General features: G+C 43.6%; 1 protein-coding gene across 1 annotated transcript in view; it reads left to right on the top strand.

Moving 5' to 3' along the window:
* Positions 1-695: 695 nt before the first annotated feature.
* The window catches only part of stt3b (STT3 oligosaccharyltransferase complex catalytic subunit B), a 65,171-nt gene continuing 46,580 nt past the window's right edge, over positions 696-19,286 (top strand). Inside the window, exon 1 of the mRNA XM_061092210.1 lies at positions 696-1,219. Within this exon, the coding sequence (XP_060948193.1) occupies positions 951-1,219 (269 nt within the window). The 5' untranslated portion in view covers positions 696-950. The remainder of the gene's footprint in view (positions 1,220-19,286) is intronic.

The following is a 19,286-nucleotide window of genomic DNA, read 5'->3' as shown; positions in this document are numbered from 1 at the left end:
CTTATTTGAATCTTTGACCATAACACTGTCCTTGTCATTCTATTTGAAAATATCATTAATTCAGCTCAACGCAGACAACTTCAAGTTGAGTAATAACTGCTGAGCATGAGTCCACTTCACACACAACGGGGGGAGGTTCCCTTATCTCTGTGTTTGCGTGCATTGGGACTTTTTGCAGCCTCGTTTTGTCAAATTGATGAAGTTGTTTTCTGAGTTTGCATGTTTTCTTTAATAATTTGCATGCATTTTTCATGATTTGCAGTGCATTGAGCTCCCTCGGCCTCCGTACATCTACCTTCACAGAGCCTCCTGTGGCTTCCACCTTCAAAAGGGGGAAACCACTTCCTTATTTGAATCTTTGACCATAACACTGTCTTTGTCATTCTATTTGAAAATATCATTAATTCAGCTCAACGCAGACAACTTCAAGTTGAGTAATAACTGCTGAGCATGAGTCCACTTCACACACAACGGGGGGAGGTTCCCTTATCTCAATCAGGAACAGCCACAAATACTTGGTCTGTTTCGATTGGTGGCCTTCTCCGTCTTTCGTTTGAGTGCATGGCTCCTATTGGCTGAGACACGCAAATCCCCGCCTTCTCGTACCTGTCGGCACGCAATTGGTAGACAGCGCTTCCTGACGCGTTCGCCCAGCCCCAGGAGTCCCGCCCCCTTTTCCGCCGGTTCATGTCGTGAAGCAGATTGACGGTTTGCGGGCTCGATGTGGCGCATGAGCGTGCGTGAGCGTGCGTGACGGGACGTAGCGGCGATCTATCCGTGGAACCTCAGTGAATTCAAACCCCGCACACTCGGTTGCGTGACACCAGCGGGCCTCGGTAGCTCGGTTTACCGGAGGAGAGCGGGATCGACGTCGGGAGGCGGCGGTTTACGGCAGCACGGACCGGGAGCGTGGCAGCAGCAGTGGACGGAAGAGCCTGAAAGAAGAAGAAATGGCGGAGCACCACGCAGCCAGCGACGGGAAACACAAAGCGTCCGCCGGGGGCTCGCTGCACGGAGGGAACAGCCGGGTCGTGGCGGCACCGGCGGGTGGAGGGGGAGTACCGGGCAAGGGAGGCCTGTCCGGGGGTCTGGCACAGCCGGCCGGGTGGCAGTCCCTGCTCTCCTTCAGCATCCTCTTCCTGGCCTGCCTGGCGGGGTTCAGCTCCAGACTCTTCGCCGTGATCCGGTTCGAGAGCATCATCCACGAGTTCGACCCATGGTAAGCTAGCTAGCGACCGGCCAGGGCCCCCGGGTGGTGGCGTCCCCCCGCCGGGCGGAGCTCCGACTGGCCCCCGGGCGGTGTCGGGTTTCCTTCTGTCTTTCTTTAATTCAATTTAAAATCAAAGATAATCTAATGAAATCCACAGTTTTTTAATGTGAATCGGTGGAAGTCGGAAGCACGATGGAGGCTGTTCCGAGCACATACGTGTTCCTAATAGCTCCTCATGCGGATCAGTTTCCTCCACAATGAACAACGGCTCCTCTCATCGGGAGGGTCCGGGAGATCATGGGGGGTCGCCGGCCTGACGTGGGCTGGACCCTCACTAGCTCGTGCCCTTTTTCCTTTTAGCCTCCATTGAAGTTGATAGAATAAAGACATGTGCTGCACTTCCATCCGCAGACACAACTTTTCCTTTAGGGTTTTGCTGGGAGAAAAACGTGCGTGAACAAGTTTAAAAATCGTTGCAAAGTGAATTAAATGTGGTTGATTGAGTGTTTTTCAATGCGTTAATTTTTTATATTCATATGCATTGATGTGTTTCTGAGATGAACGCACATTTGGGAGAATCGTGCACAAACGCCGCCGGTGCTCCTCCCACCAGCAGGCTGTTTGTAACCCGGAAGCCATCTGATCCGGTCTGGTGTGTCCGTCATCACAATGCAGGATTATTCCGCTTTGTAACAGTGTCACATGGGCCCAGGAGTGTGTGTGTGTTGGTGTGTGTGTGTGTTGGTGAAACGAAGCCACTGTCACTCCCCTCGCAGATCCCATGCACACACACACTCCTGTGGCGTGCACCCACACAGCATGGGGCTGAGGCATTCCTTTATTAATCTTCAAGGGCAGGTGCTCCGTCCTGCTCAGGGTGACATTCACCTTTTTCAATTATGTTGATAACTTGATTGCGTTGTGTAGCCAGGGGCCAAGGCGCCGGGTGAGGAGAGGTTTACCTGATCCTGCTCCAAGGCTGATACTTGCATCAGGGTTGTAACCTCGACAGTGAGCACTTCCATGTGTCACACGCTTGTTAGGGAATTGTGCTCTTTCTTTCCAGCCCGACTATATCCGATTATAACCCGTGGTGGCCACACACTCGGTACATGCACCGTGCTACCTCTGGTATTTTGTCCCGCTTCACAGTCGCATTAGGAGATATGTTGCCGGCCGCGGTGTAAGGCTATAAAGTGGACATCTGGTTTCCACAGTTACCGAGCAGGAACTGCAGCGCTCTCCTGCAATGTGTCCAGAAATGAAAGCAAAGGCATTCTTTGATATATAAAACAAATTTAAAAAAGCCCTCACAGCGACGAGTGGTCTGCATCTGTTCTCCAACATTTTTCCTCTTGGACCCTGAAAACAAAGCCATGCTTGAATGGAGCCTTCTGTTGCCGGCTTAAATGTGCAACATGGTGAAACTCAGTCACCAAGTGCTTCTTTGCTTTAATGAGAGAAAACCCATCTTGCAACAATCACCCCCCCTCCCTCCCTCCCTCCCTCCCCATAGCCATCCTTTGACCCCGCGTGTAATCCTGATCAGCTCGCTGAGAACCGTTGGCCTACATTATTTTGCAATAGTTAGCACTCTGGGGCATTCTTCGGTGTGCATGTCAGCACCAGTGAGAGATTAACACTTAAACCCGACCCCCGGAGATTGGTGTTTTTGCCCCCCGAATACTAAATGGGCCATTATTCAAATACGTGTTCTCCAGTTTTGATATATTTCTGTTGACTCCAAGAAATGAGGCTTTATCTCTGATAAAAACGTGTTTCTCTATGATTACGCTGCACAGTCTATTATTGCTTCCTCACATTTTTTCGACTGCGAGGAACAAGAATGCGTTTTCTCCGACTGCAGGCACATGATTGGAAGTGGCCGTCGCTCCCAGACACGCATGATTAGGGCCGTTGTCGTCTGAATGCTTGGATGCTGTTAGTGATTTTCCCTCCGCGCAGAGCTCCAAATTATCTACAGTTAACCATTACATTAAACAAGCTGGCAATTTGAAGAGATTTGATTTACAAGCACCGAAATAACGAGCTTATTCTGCACTATGCAAACACCACAAGACGTACTGATCGGGCAGGCGAGTCCCTGATATGATGCGTCTGTCATCTTGACACGCTCATTCTGGTTTCCTGGTATTTAATTGTTTTGAAACCAGTCAGGCTTGAGTTGTTTCTTTTTCCCTATTTCATTCATCGAAAATAATGAAATTCAAAAATCGTGCCCTGTGCATTTTACTCTTAAACCAAGTCCATATTAATGCTCAGTTTTCTGCAGGCAAAGAGTCAGTGGCTGCTTGCTAGACTTTGCCTTGTGGGGGTTTAACTTCCCATGTGTGCAGGTACAAATATACACCCCCCCCTTTTTGAAGTAATTGTTTTATCTGCTACTGCTACCCCTCAGAAGAGTGATATTTGTTCCTGCTCCCTGTGTTGGCTTTCATACAAATTCTTTGTCGGGTTTATTGAGTTAGAGGCAGGAAAATTGAATTAGACTGGAAGCTGTTTGGTGAAGGTTCCATGGAAGCAGTTGAGTTTCTTTCCACCTTGGCTATGTCGGGGATCCATTCAGTCCATTCTGACAGTAGAAAGGGGGGGGGGGGAGAAGAAGCATCTCTGGCAGGCAAATAATGAGCTGGATACTCTGGTATAGCAGGACAGACACATACATTCACACTCACTCGACTTTCCCCTCAGCCTGTCAGCATCACGACTGCTGCTTCCTGCATGACCGGAGTTGTGCTCGAGGTCTAGATGGATGCGTCCTATGTGTCATACAGGACGTTGGCCTTTAGTAGCCAAGTCCATTAAAACTGACATGCAGGGTTCTTCATAACTCTTTGACACTTAGATTCGGCAGCTAAGAGTTAATTCACGGCACTTAAGCTGAATGGAGAAATGCCATACAGACAGTTTTTGATCTCATGTATGGACGAGCAAGCTTCTCAGTCCTCGGCCCTCTTATCTTCTGATGTATCACACGCACACAAAACATCCCTCTCGAGCTCTTCCTTGTTCTATTCGCAAACACACACATAATTATCGTTTCTGAAGAGCAAACAATGTGTGTGTGCAGAGCTAATCAATGCACTGCACAGTCGTCTGCATTGATCTAAATTGTGATTTTTCCTTTAATATTACTGTTATAGAAAGAATAATTTGGTTATAGTCAAAATTTTATTGAATTATAATCCCGTTCTAAGTGCATTTTGTTTTATGCTAATTTTTATAAAGTTCATGCATCAAGGTGCACGGAAATCTTAACCAGTAAATGTCAAATTTATGTCTATTTCTTTTAAACCGCTCCATTATCCACCGCCCCAGAACTCAGACAGCACCTAAGAGTTGAGTTGATAAGCAATAAGTATGTTTTTCAGACGATCCTCATTTATTATGTGGGAATACCAAAAAGTTTCAGCTCCCAATTACTTGGAACTTTTCTTTTGTGTTTGCTTTTCCATATTAGAGCTGTTTGGGTTCATCTTACCATCAGTGGAAAGTGTTTAACCTGTTCTCTAACTATCGTCTTTCTTCCTGTTCTCTCTCACCTGCCTCTCATTGGGTTTGTTGCAAAATTTGGATGCACTGGTTTGAAAATGTATGAAGCAACACACAAACTTACTCAATCATGTGCGATTATACAACGGTTCCACGGAATTCTTCCACTATCTCAAACATCCCTTTGATAACCACGCACACAGGATGCGGTAGTGTTTCTGACTTCTTTGATAACATCGTTTTTCGCTGCAAAAACTTGGTTAAGTGCTGTGAAAATGAAATTGCCCCACAGGTCCTGTTACCAGCTCAGCTTTTCTTCGTAAAGCCAGCAGCATTAGTGCGGTTTGCAGCTTTTTTTGTGAATTCACTCTCACGCACACACACACACACACATCCTGTTTTTGCTCTCCTGTCTTTTTCACACACTAAAATCATGACATCTAGCTGAAAGTAGATTAGGCCATCCCAGGAGCAGATGCTGGCACAGCAACACTGTAGCCGGAGCAGTAGTGTGGGAAAATGGAGAATAAGTCGTGATTGATCTTCCTACCAGACACTTGGCTGCTGCTGTGATCCCAGCTTAAACCCCCCCGACTGACTGACCAACAGCTTATGAAATATTCAGTGTGGATACAGTGTCCAGTTTTTTGCAGCAGCAAACATTTTGGTGTCCTCCCTTCGTTGACCATTACAATAAGCAGGTTTCCTAGACCCACATTGGTCATTGTTTAATAGATTGGAGTTACCACAGCAACTTATGATCCATTTCACAGCTTTTCCCAGTGCCAAAGCCAATGACTGTTTTGGCTCATGCTCTGTTGTCACCACTAAAGCCTCACAGTTCTGGCCCTCGTGCACTCGAGGCGTATCACCACATGTAGCGGACACAAGAAAACCAAACACATCCCCATTTTTACCCCCTCCGTTGCAGAACCGTTTTATTTTTTGGTTTCTCCCCAGTCAGAGGGCTCGATGTCAAGCCCCTGATGATTAAGTGCTATTCCCCAGACCGGGCCTCCCAGCGGACGAGTGTCAGGCGTAGCAGCGGAGTCTGTGGATCCGAGGTGTGCTGCATGTGTGAGAGGCGGATCTGTTCCGGAGCACCTGAGGCATGTGTGGATGAGCTGCTTCTGACAGGAAGGAGCGGCAGGCGTGACAAAGCCACTGGCTATCACAATGAAAGGCACACAAACACATTAATACCAGATTCGGTTGGCTGTTGTTTGTTCTACAGAAGCCTGGGTTTACAGTGGGAGTTATAATTATTGTGCGAATTATTCAAAACATCAGCAAGATAACGTTTTATCTCCCATAACTATTAATGCCAGCTTAAATGAATTTATTCCTTTCTTCATCCCCTCGATTCGAAGGTTATCCTCTTTGTTGTGCAAACATTTCTGTATTCAGGCTTTTCTGGGATGCTGTCCAGGAGAGTAACAAAAGGCAACCTACAGTATAAAGAACAGCAGTGGTCAATTCAATAGACGGTGAATTGATGTAGGAAATGGCCTGGTTTTTAGGTCCCAATTTGCCTGTCAGCCAGTTTGTTGGAGGCCATTGGAAAAAATTACCACCTTACAAGGGTTCTTTTCAGCAGCTTTGAGGCCACACGAGTCACAGATGCCTTGATGGCGACACCTTAATGGTGGCCCAATTTGTTCGCATGATGAATTACCTCGGCTGCACATCCTCAGTGATATTAGTTTGCAGACAAGCACAATATACGCATCACAGGATGTTTGGAGCCAGTGTAGTGTTTAAACTTAACATTTAATTACCTGGGGTGGGAGAGGCTTAGCCTAGCTCGCTGTTTGCATTAGATTCAGCACATTGCTGCCATGGCTATTATTCATTGCAAATTACATTGAGTCTGTCCTCTGCCCTACCTTTCTTAACGACAGTCCTGTATCTGGTGTTGGCAGTCCTTCACTAATGAGCTTTTAAGAGCAATGTCCTCTGACAGCTACGACCTGTGTATTACAACTATTCTCTCTTTATTGAAATTTAAGGAGTGTGATTTTATGCTCTTACAAATTTCAGATATGAAGCAATGTCTTCACTCCCCCGCTAACCTGTGCTCCCTATCCCTGTTAACGATAAACGGCAACACATCAGAAATTACAGCTAACGCTGCTATGTTAACTTCATTGTTAAAGAAGAAGCGACGCCCCATTTATCCAGGAACATAAATAGTAATACAGCAGGTTGTTATAGAGATCAGTTCTATGTGTGAGTGGTTAGTAAAGGATTTAGGGCTGAGGCTGGGTTTGGCCAGCCGGTCCCAGCTGCTAAAGAAATCCCTCGAGAAACACTGATGTTTTCCCCTCTGTCTGTTTGTCAGTAGGATCACGCAAAAACTAGTTTTCCATGAAACTTTATGGAAGGATGGGACGTGGGCGAAAGAACCCATTAAAATTTGAACCCAAAAAATTTAAATTATGCTGCAACTGCCAAAGATCCAGTGCTTATCTGCTTCTTAAGTGTAATTATGATTTGAATACTTGCATTTGACAAACACTGAGCAGAGTATTGATGTCGAAATGTGAGCCCACATGACATGGCACAGTTGTCTTTCATAACGTTATTTCAGGTTATTTTAAGGAAGACAAGTCCTGCTCTGATGAAGGGATTATCTGAGTACTTTTATCGTGCTACAGTTGTTTCAAGGTTAAATTTAATAATGCTAACCATATAATTAGATATTTGCACCAAAGGCAGTCTTTACCCCTGCCAAGGAGGTTATGCTGTCATTACCATTTGTCTGTCTGTCAAAAGGATTACTCAAAAACGACGGAGATTATTCCATCACATTTTGTGGAGGGGTGGGGCACGACCCATGGATGAACCTGGATAAAGGGACTGATCCAGGAATACTTTCTTTGCCTTTTTTTAACTTGGCAGGATAGGGCTTATTTTGATCAGTTTGTCTTGTTTTGTGAGGCCCTAATAGGTCTAACAGTCTAAATAGCGTTTTCCTTCACTGTATCCACAACTGGAACTGATGTTGTGGGTGTGGGCCCATGGACAAACCTGGATAACAAAACAAAACGTATCCCCAGCATTCTCATCTACAGAAAATGCTACAGGAACAACTGGACAAACTTCATCTATGCACAGACTGACACATCAGTATGTGCCAGGCAGCGTGGGGATGTGTGGCTGATGCTGCTTTTGTCTCGCACTTTGTTCTGTGTTGTCATGAGCACTTTGATGTGATTGTTGTTCCATGACCGCCCAGCCTGCAGAACCCATCCTCCCAGGGAAAAGCAGAAGGAGCGGTGTTTGCGCTAAACAAATGCAAGGGTGTAATTGACGTCGCTCCTTTCAACCTTGTGGGCTTTTCTATAGCGGTGCTTATGTACATTAGTAGTAGAAGTGGTCAGCAGGTGGTCCCCGTGCTTTGAATTTACTTAGTTCCACCAACAAGCAGAACCAACATCAGAATGAACATGTTGAACAAGTAATATTAACCATTGTTTACAGGGTGTGCTCTGAATTAGATTTTGTTGAATTGGGCTGCAAAGTGGGGGTTTGTTTTCCTTCACGATGAGAGCAAACAACATAAGACCAACAGGTGCAGATGATGTATGTGCAAAGACAAACCTAAAGTAGGGCTTATCCTGAGGGTAAACAAGATGTAGTTGCATATGGAAATAGCTATCTGCTTGTTATGATACTCATGTGACTTTGTCTGTTTTACGGTTCTTGAATATTGGCTCTGTCTCGCCTTATCCCCCTCCAGCTCTCCTCCACGTTAGCTTTGAAGTAGTCCTCGATGCCCTCTGGAGGGAAGGCACAGGTTGGTGGGGTGGAAGTGGGGCAGAAGGAACAGAAATCATATCATACATCCCAGTTCTCTTACTGACAGGAGTCCGCATGCAACTCTGTGGGCGATGCACCTGTATACAGAGAGGAGAAGAAAGGAGGAGTGAGAGAAACTGGTAGGAGGCGTGAAGGAAGAGAAGAAATTAATGCCTGCCAGACATCCAATCTGAGGGAGGTTTTGGTGGTGGAGCCAAAGAGGATTTGATTGTTCAAAAAACGTCTTCATCAGGTTGTGTGTGTGCGCATGTACATGCTTGATGTTTTTGTTTTAATGCAGAGGATAGGTTTTTTAAATTTATTATTATTATTGTTATTTTGTCAGCCTATGCCTCAGGTTCAATTGAATGTCTTCTGTAGTTGATAGATTACTTACAGCAGAGCCAATTTAATAAGATCAGCTGCTTAAAGCATCTCTAAAGCATTACGGAATACTTCAAATAGCTCAATGCAGCTTACTCTTGAGTAGTTTTTTCTCCTTCCAATTTAATCCCTCCAATGTTTTGCAGAAAGTCCCTAGAAATTCTCTGTTTAGCATCAGCAGCAAACCAAGGTAGATGGCTGAGAGCGGGCTTAATCAAATAAATCCCAAAGTAGTGGTTATTATGAAGGTTAGATATTTGTAACAACCCCGTGGTGTTTGTGTTCTCTATTCAGTGCGCTGTTAATGTGTTATATTAAGTCTTCACTGCAAGTTTTCTTTGAGAATTGTCTGCTTATTTCTGTGTGTTGTGCCCATTGGCTGGATCTCTGCTCGGATGAGTGGCTTGCCGTCAGTTTGAAGCCTTTCAAATGCCTTTTGTGCTGTTGTCATTTTGATTATTCCGTCTTCATTGGAGGTATTTTATTCCCTTTCCCATTTTCAAGGTAAGATTTATGTAAGCCTATTGCATATATTCGTATCGTATGCATTTGAATCTGTTATATAGATTTCAGATTCTCCTATGAGACTAACTCATGATTGGTCGAGTAAATGGATTGGTGGCACAGGTCAAAGTGCAAGATGGTTGCACCTTTATCCAGGATATTTCGGCCTCATATTTTACTACAGGAGGAATTGGAGATGTTTCATCCATCTTTATATGAAGTCTATTCTTTGACCACTTCTTTTTAAATATAAGAAATGAATACTGATTCTATCCTTGATTAGTTGAGTGGGTTTTGTTTTTAAAACAATGTGTCCAGATTATCACATCTTTCCATTTTGGCAAAACCTACTCATGTTCTCCAAATTCAGATGTGTCCATTGTTCAAATGTTTTTGTCTCGATGGTCCTTCTCGTCAACCCATTGAGAGGGGGATTACTTAATTGTTGCAGCCTGGGCACTGGCAAGCCCACCTGGTGTGACATTACAAAGCATTATGGTCTGAGGCTGAAGCTTTGTATCAGGACGCCAGAATGGATGACAGCCAGGAAAGGACACCACGGCCCAGGGTTGCTTTCTGTTGTTGCAGGGCTCAGCTGAATGGAGGAGCTGTTGAGGGGCGGACTCAATGTCATCGACCTCCATAGCCGTAGAGTTACTGCAGATCTACAGCTCTACCCCCCCACCTTTTTAGACTTACATGAATATGCACAATTATGTGCGTATAAATACATATATTTGAATGTAGTAATTATATATATGTAATTGTTATTGGGCTCTGAAGGGGATGTTTCTCGGCGGAGTGGGCGGAAGAAGAGTCTGGGCAGAGGATGGGAAATGACAGCTGGACGAATGGAGTGGTGTCAAGCGGGACAAAATGACAGCTGGAATAGGTTGCCAGTGTGCGAGTGGCAGAGAAAGACGAGCCTGTCAGGAGGCTGTCATATCATTGTTGTTATCGAGCAGAGCAGCTGGCAGGTAGTCTGGGTGAGCCGGACCAGCTATAAAGCAAGGTAGAGCTCGGTCCACGGCAAAGACTGAAGTGGGCCTGATGTAGGGCTGGGCGATTTTTCGATCCCGATTCGGGATCGCGATAAAATTTTGATCGATTTCGATTATCTCCTCGTGACATGTATTCGATCTCACGTGGCAAAAGTAAGCGCAACAACAGTGTCGGAGTCTGCCGGCTGCCGTCTGCAGGTAGGACACGACACGCCCCCTTCCCATCGTGAGAGCTGCTGCAGTTGCGAGAGAGAGAACAAGAGAGAACGAAGTTGGAAAAAGGAGAAAAAATGAGTGAAACTGAAGTCGGGGACAGCGAAAATAATGCCGAATGTGAGAGCGACATCACTACATCACCCGGAACCGAAGACCTTCTCGAAAAAAAGCGTAACGCGACGTCAGTTGTGCGGACGTGGTTTGGATACGGCTAAAAGGACGAGGGGCAGACGAAGCCGGTCTGCAAAATATGCCGGCGGTCGGAACCAGCCAGGACGGGAAACACCACAAACCTTTTCAATCACCTGAGACGGCACCATCCCAGTGATTACACAGAGAGTTTGACTCTGCGGGCTCAAGTTTGCACGACACCAAACAAAGAGACAGGCAAGACCACTACGTCTCCCGTTAGCATCGCTAACGTTAGCAAAACAACAGTCCATCCAGTCGTGTTTTGCAGCCATTGCCCCATATGAAAACAATCGAAGCGGGGAAAAAATATAACGAGCGCTATTACTTATTGCTTAGCTACAGATATGATGCCCCTGAGCACAGTGGAGAGGGACGGCTTCAGGAAACTGATCAAAAACTACATATCGTGATAAGAATCGAGATCGATCAAAATGGAAAAACATATCGTGATAACATTTTTTCCCATATCGCCCAGCCCTAGCCTGATGTAAGACCACATTAGAGATTGGTAGATCACATTACATGCAGGTTGCAAGTATCTGGTCCTGCAGTTGCTCTTGCACATTTCTTTTCACAAAATTGTACTCGCTAAGTTGTTTTTTACTGACCTCTAAAACCAATGATAGCTTTGGAAGTGGCAAAGGTGCCATTTCTGCTGAAAGGGGGTGGAGTGGAGGGAAACTGAGATTAAAAGTATTCATCTGAAACCAATTAATCAAGAATGTTAAAAGTCCCTAAAAATTCATTATAGACATTAAATATCCCGTGAGAGGTTTGAACTTCTGCAAGGATAGAGCCACAGGTCTATTTTAGTTCAAACTTTTATCTTAGGACAATGTCAGTCAGGTGTGTTTTTATCATATTTTAATATTGATAAAACTTCATCGCCATGCCAGTCAGAGTGAAAGCAGTAATAATATATTGTAAGAGCCTGCTGAGAACATGTTCCTTCATGGAAAACTGTGGGCATTGTTGGCTTGCATCTAACCTGCTGCTATAAAAAGTCAAAGGAGTGCTTTGAGAATAGCATGAGTCATTGTGGCTCCAGTCAAACCGCAGCTGGCATCAGTGCAATTGCCGTCCATTAGATAAACAGTTTGTTGTTCGGCCTTAAGACATTTCCAATTTTAAAATGCAACCCTTTCATATTCAAGTGACAGATATAGGCTTATCACTGAATGCTTTTTAACCTTGTTGGGCTGATGAATAAAGAAACGTTGTATAGTTTATAAAGGCCAAATAGGATTTGTAATTCCCTCTGTCTTTCGCCATGTACAAAAAACTCCTCCGCTGCTGCATCAATGACAGTCGAGCCACACAGATGCATCAACAGGTCGGTTTTATTGGCCAATTTAAGCTGTTTTAAGGGTTAATTTTACAATAAATATATAACATTTCTAATCGTTTTCTCTTCCCACATCACATTTCTACAGACAAAACAATTCTGCCCTCTCACTTTACCCTTTTAACATCCCTCCACCCAATCCAGCCAAGCCTTCCGAACAGATTCTCTATAATAATTAAATAAAACGCCCCCCAACTCCTCAATTTAATGTGTCCTTGAGATACTAAGCACCACAGGAGTAGAAGAGCTTTTCCTTCCAAATGCTAATCATTGTCCCAAATGCCGCAGTCCCCCATGTCTGCTGTGGTCGCTCGGCTTCTTCCCGCCACAGGATGTTCTGACCCACTTGATTTTGAGCTTTAGTCTTTTTTTACCACTGATTCGCTGGAAACTTGCTGTCATCCTCAAAAGCTTTTGGTCTCATTGTTCACTTTTCTGCCAAGCTGATTTTGCTCAGTAGGGAAGAATAAACCCAATGAGTCCTGGACTCTGTAGTTACTGAGTCAGAGCAGAGTCAGCTGCCATATGGACATCATGTTGATGCCAGCATATCCTTCACAGGCCTCACATCTTCCTGTTCTGTCAGGAGAAAACATGGGGAGGATGCAGTGTCTTGTATGCTGTTCATACAACATTTGGAGTGTGTGCACATGGATTTCTTAATACATCATCACAATGCATGCTGCTAAATTCTGGGCTGCTTGTAGATGCACAAATGTAAAACAATCAAATTTTATTCAATAGCCCATATTCACAAATGGTATCATACGGCTTAACAAGATTCATACATTCTCTGTCCTTAAGCCTCAACTAGAGGAAGGGAATAAATGCCCCCCAAAAAAACCCTTCCATCATGCAAAACCTGAAGGTATAATTTAGAATTAGCTTTTGATCAAAGCACAAGAGGGATATGTTACATTCTTCCATAGTTTTCATTTTTGCAATTTTAATCAGGCACAAATTTGATTGACTTCCTTCCTTTTGGACCCATGTTCCAAAGATTTTGTTTTTGTGATGTAAGAGCACTGCAGGAATACTGAGAGGAATCCAGATGAGATTTTCTGCTGTGTAAGAAATAGTAAAGAGGCTTGTCTGGGCTTGGCTGACTACCATGTGTTCTAGGCCACTGCTGCCAAGTCCTTGTAAAAATTGAATGATACAATAATCATGGGGTCTTAAGGCTGCACTTCTTCCTTCCTTGTTGAATTATTTTTGTGTAACAGTATTTTACATTTGCTCTACCTCTTAAGGATCCCCCATGAAAAGGTCTCTGGGGTTGACCTGCTTGCTTCGTTTGAGATGATTGATGATTTTCGGGAAGTGTCCTTGTGTCTTTTAGTGCATAACCTATAAAGTTACTTCTGGCTCTTTGTAAATGTCTGTCATTAATAAAATACAGCCAGTTGTTAATTTTCTGGATTTGTCTCGACCCTCAACTAATCTGCTCAGTGTGATGATGTCACTGCTTGGAACTTTAATAAATTATCAACTCCGTATAAATGTTTTAGTTTTAGATCTTCAATAGGTTTATTCACTTATTTTACTTTGGTCTTCTTGTTGTTTTTCTCTTTGTGACAGTCACTGCCTTCCCGCCTCCCCCGTCCTGGTGCTTTATGTATTTGACATTAAAATCAAAGCCTGTGAAGTTAAAGTGGGGCTGTGATGGTGTCATCTTCTCTCTGAGAGGTTTTCATGTCAACCTGCGACCTTCAAAGCTTGTTTCTTTTGGAGCAGATACACTCTAGTTAGCAAGATCAAGGAGGAAAGTTCTTACACTTGAGCAATGAATCCAGCTCTGATGATGACATCTCTCCATTAAAAATGCTCCCAAACGCTTCATTGGAATATATGAAGGAGATCATTAGGCACTTGATATGATTTCACTCAGGAGAGCTAAGTGACCCCCGACTTTGACATTTCCCTTTCAATGTAGTTGCAGCAATTTGGACGATAACTGTGGTCATTAGGAATTCATTTACCCTGACTGCTTATCTCGACCTTGAAACATACTTTTTCAATTCAAGTGGCAGTCTGACTGAGATACTATTCTGTCAATAGTCTCAGAATAAAAAGTTTTCAATTTTTTTATTTGCCACTTTCTTTGGTTTATTTTATGGGTCTCTGTTCTCTCCCCATGAGTGTGTCTTTGTAACTTAGCAGGCAAGTCTTGTTCTCAATCTGTGATCCAACTCCCAGCCGGCCCTCCCTGCAGCCAAGAGTTTCATTTCAAAGCGAGATGAACTTGTATAAGTCTGTCACCTGTCATCTTACTTTTCTTGAGTCACACAAACTTGGACCCTTCCATTGTTCGAGAAAATTATACTGTTATAAACCTCACTGTATCATAAGAAGCACTGTTGTTTTTATGGCTTATCTGTATGTTTGGCTGACTTTGATCGCATGCTTACCCCCTGCAGTCAGTGTGCCGGCAAGGTTGTCAAAGAATATTATTTTTTGACTAAGCTCTTACTATTACCGTCTGGTCACATTTAAAGAAATTTCCCATGTGATTTGGCTGCCAAAATCCATCCATGTTTCTCTTCATCAGGTCTTTAAGGCTATTTTGCTTTGAAAATGGCAACGTGGACTGTTTTTTCTGAACCTTTGGTGTTGAATATTTAAGAATGTATAGCTTGTTTTGTAGAGAAATAATCATTTGTTTTTGGCGGTTTTAGCTGAGGATTTTACTTATTTTTCATCTTTATCTTGATCTGCCCTGTTACCACATGTTGTTGAAGAGACAAAGTATAAGTACTTCTACCGCTTCATTGATAAAAGCAAGATAGTTGTCAGGATTTTATCACTAAGCTTATCTCTTTTAGAGGTGCAGTGACGTAGGGTCTGTGACATTAGTCTTTTTGTCTGCATCAGCATCATTCACTTGCAAAGAGAAATCAACTTGTCTGTTCCCTCTTCTGCATTTCTGGGCAGCAGTTCAATCAGGAGTCTTGGGCTGAGAGAGTCATCTGTCTCTTTCTCCTGTTCCATCACCTACTCTCATCATTGAAAATACACACTACTGCAGCTAGAGCTGGCATAATGTCATTACAACACTCCTAGCAAAGACTGGGTCCTATTTGATGGGGCCTTTTTAGACAAAAGCTGAAATTGGCTGCAAATGAAACGTAGTCCCATCTCTCAGGCTCCCTGTAATAGGGTGCTGGATCTGTTTCCCCCTCTGGCTGGGATTTGGAGATTTGCTACCCAGACAAGAGAGCGGGCGGAAGCCTTTGGTCTCATTCACTACTCTGAATCTGCTGGGAGTTGGTGAGAGAGTGTGGAGTTTATATCCAGGATGATTTCATTGTTGTCCTATGGATTCTCTTTGCCTGGAGCCCCGTTTTCTACTAAGATGCTATCACTGGGCATTTTACACAGATGCATTATCTGAGTGCTTGTGCTGCTTGATTTTTATCATTGCTGAAGTTTCAAAGTCAGATCAGGGCAGCTGTGTGTTTTCTGTCAGGAATATATGATTTGATTTTTCTTGGTGGGGCTGTTGTCTACACCATGCTCATACTAGAGCAACGCTGACCATGCAACGCTTTGATATCCTTAATGAGGAGGCTGTGTTGTTTTGACACATTTATTCAGATGTGTTGTTAGTTTATTTTAGTGATAACCAGAGGCTGTGCAACAACTTGACAGTAACTGACAGCAATAAAACACTAGATGTTTTCATTGTGTTTCGTGTTTGAGGAAAAACAACATGTATCCACATTACAGCAGCTCGGAAAGGTACTGTGTTCAGAGGATGTGGAAAAGGTTTCTCAGTCTCAGTTTTCCTCCAGGGTGACTGAAATAGGTCATGCAGCTGTTTTAGTGGGCACCACATCTCAAATGTTCCACAAAATTGTGGTTACTTGGACTACAGTGACTCAGCTTGGGAAACAAGATCTCTTGCTGCTCTGGCTCAGCCACAGAACAAAACTCACCCCTGTGCTGAGATGCATTTGGGATGCCTCGACCTAAATGACGCGCAGCAGGGCATGCAGCTACAGTATTCTCCATTTAGCCACAAGCAATCCTTCCTCCTTGGTACTGAAGCCCTTAAGCGTGCAAGCTTTACCATGTCTGGGGTTATATTCAATTGGAGAAATGGCTAATTGTGATTCCTCTACTGGAAATTACCAGAGTCATTTTGCTCAACACCCCTCTAAACGAAGCAATGTCCTCTTCTCTCAGTACAAGTATGCATGCAGAGTCACAGTTATGGCAAAGTTGCTTTTCTGTGTTTTACAAGTTCGAGAAGCCCCCCCCCCGCTGATGTCTGTATTCGGCAGGGTTGCTCATTAGATTGTGTGGATCATTAAGGACTGCTACATCAAACCAGTGCTCTCTGGGCTCATGTTGCCTATATTGTCTATGTTCATCTTAGCTTCTACAAAGAAGATCTGATCTGTCAGTGGATCTTTGATTGTAGGGTTCATTAGCAATTAATATTATAACTGAATCTTATATGATGACATTTGTTTTTAGAATGCGTAACAATGCCTGTTTCTGTTTTCCAATCTATCCAAGGAACTGAGTAAAGCCTTTTAAATTGCTTGTTTACACTCTTGAGTCACTGAACTACTGAAGATCTTTGTTAGCATCTTTTGTCATCGTTAACAATGCATTCCATCACATTATTTCAGTCATTCAAGCCCTTACACAAGCTCAGTATGCAGAGGACGTTTGTGCAGTCTGTCATTAAAATTGCGTCTCTAGAAATAGTCCAAACAAAGGCTGTCTCCTTGTCCAAAGATCAAGTTCCAATGTAGTTTTAATGACTTTTCAATTTATAATTGGAAAAACTTACAGAATAGATCAGGAAATGCAGTTGCCTTTGATTGAGGTCTCCTCTGTATGTCCTTCTCAGTCGTTGATTCTACAGCAGTACATGGCAGAGCCCTGTCTATCAGCAGGGCACGTTCAAGTCCCTCAGGCATCTTTTACTATTCAAAGAGCAGTGTTCTTCCCTCGAAAGTTCATTGGGAATTAACCAGTTACAGCAAAAGATCTCAATGTTCATGCAAAAGCAGCTTATACCCCAGGCTAGTTAGTTAGTAGGATAGATACAGTAGTAGGTCGCACAGACTTCATGTATTTGCGCTCCCTGTGCACTGTAGAGGCTGGAAGATGTGGGAATTTATAGTTCCTCAAAGAGTCCCCTGTGGAATAATGAAACATTGCACTGTCACCACTCTAGAGAAAAGGGAGAGTGGGAGAGCAAAGCACTCTCACAGCTATAGAATATGAAATGGCAGTGGCAGCAATGTGTTTGGAAATAATGACGGTGGGACCACAGCGGTACAAAAGACAGTGTATAATTGCTCAGCCCTGGCAGTAAATCTTGACCCCTCAGGATTTCTGAACCAGAGTGACAAGCCCATTCATGCAGATACTGCAGCTTCGGGGCACCAGTAACTTGTGTTATGATGTAGGTGCAAGTGTCTTAATGATTGCCAAGTTTGCAGTGAGGGGTTGTGTAAAGTGTTTAGTATCTTCCTGACTGGAGTGTTATTGAGCGTCCTGCACTGATGTTTAACCCAATGAGGCGTAAATGTCTTACTGGCTTCTTTCTACTGTCCTCTAGTGACTCTCCAGCTCCTAGCAAAGACATTATGCTCAAAGGCAGAGCAATAATAACCTTTTGTCCTGGGGAATCAGTTGCATGTAGACAGTATAATTGTCTGCAGCTGTGTTCTTTTTTTTATCTTCCAGCTTCGCCCTTTAGTGCAGAAGGTGGATGTTTGGCTGAAGAGAAGAGGATTTTTAAAGCTGTAGATGACTGTGGGCCGCTGCCCTGAGTTTACCCGCACTACAGGATTTTAAGCATGGACCCTCACAGGGGGGGGGGGTGTTTGATATGTGTTAGAGTCTGTCTCTTAAGCTTTGATGTTGAATTCAGTCACATTTGTAGCATAAGGACATTTTGAGGGCAAAGACGAGTAAATCATCATGGCTTTTCCATGTGTGCTACTTTCCTTGCATCTTGTGAATAGTTAAACCTAAAAGCATTTTTTTTCCAATTCATAATGAAACATGGGATATTTCTTTTGAAAGTGCCTTCAATAGAGATATCAGCCTGTAATGATTAGGCACGTAATTATTGCTGCTGTGTTTGTGATATCGAATTGATTAGCCGCTCGTTATGAAAGCAGGCTCCTTGCACGCCAGTAATTACTTCCATTTTCTGGGATTCACTGCTGCCTGCTGTTGATGCCTGGCTTTCCCAGTGCCTTCCCTATTTTTGTTGGATGGTAACAGTGGGTTTTTGATAAAAGAGAAGCCTCAGCCCCAGTGGACTTTTTTGCTAAATGTAGAATTGGCATGCCTTTCATCCATTCCCTTTGATTCACAAGCTGCAGTTTGAATTTCAGTGACTTGAGCTTTTGGGAACGTCACATTTCTTATCCACTCTTTACCTTTTTAAATTGGCTGAGAGTATAAATCCTTAGTTGTCGTTGAATACTTCTTGTGTCAAAGACATTTAACATTATTTTAAATCCAGCATTGTGCAAAGCTTTGTCACCTGAAGGCCCGGCTTGGAAAAATGCGCTTGAAGAAAACCTATTGAGACAAGTCTAAATTTCTTTAACACTTACTGTACAAGCCATTTAAACACAGTGACTGTAAAACAGTTTCTGACTTCTTGGGAGCTGAAGAAAGAAGGAGGGAATAAAACGTGTATAATAGGAACTCATATTTTAGTTTTTCTCAATTGTGTGACATCTTAAAAAAATACATCTCATTTGTCCTGCTGATTGTGGTGCTGCTTCTTACTGAGGCTTCATTCGCCGTTGGTAAAACACTTAGAGGTTATCACCAAGCGGATCAGAGTCACTACACCCTAATTCTTAGGCTTTCTCTGTCATTATGTTCCACTCAGGAGTGTCTGCTGAGGGAGGTGCATCAACTGATAGTAAACTTTGGTTTACGAGACCAGTGCAGTGTGTGGTTTAATATCAAACTGGTTTGAATTTAGCCCCACCCAAACCCTGCTTTGTTCACCAGCTATTCAAAAACTTTCTGTTTGCTTTCTGGTGCTGAGCAGGTAGTGTACATTGAGTTTTTGAAGTTTTCAATAACTCACTTCTATGGCTGAAAATAACTCTTATGAGAGCAGGGAGAGGGA

The sequence above is a fragment of the Limanda limanda genome, chromosome 19 (assembly GCF_963576545.1).
Source record: "Limanda limanda chromosome 19, fLimLim1.1, whole genome shotgun sequence".
In the NCBI taxonomy this organism is placed as follows: domain Eukaryota; kingdom Metazoa; phylum Chordata; class Actinopteri; order Pleuronectiformes; family Pleuronectidae; genus Limanda; species Limanda limanda.
Note: the sequence above shows the minus strand (reverse complement) of the source record. Positions and strands in the feature narration are given on the sequence as shown.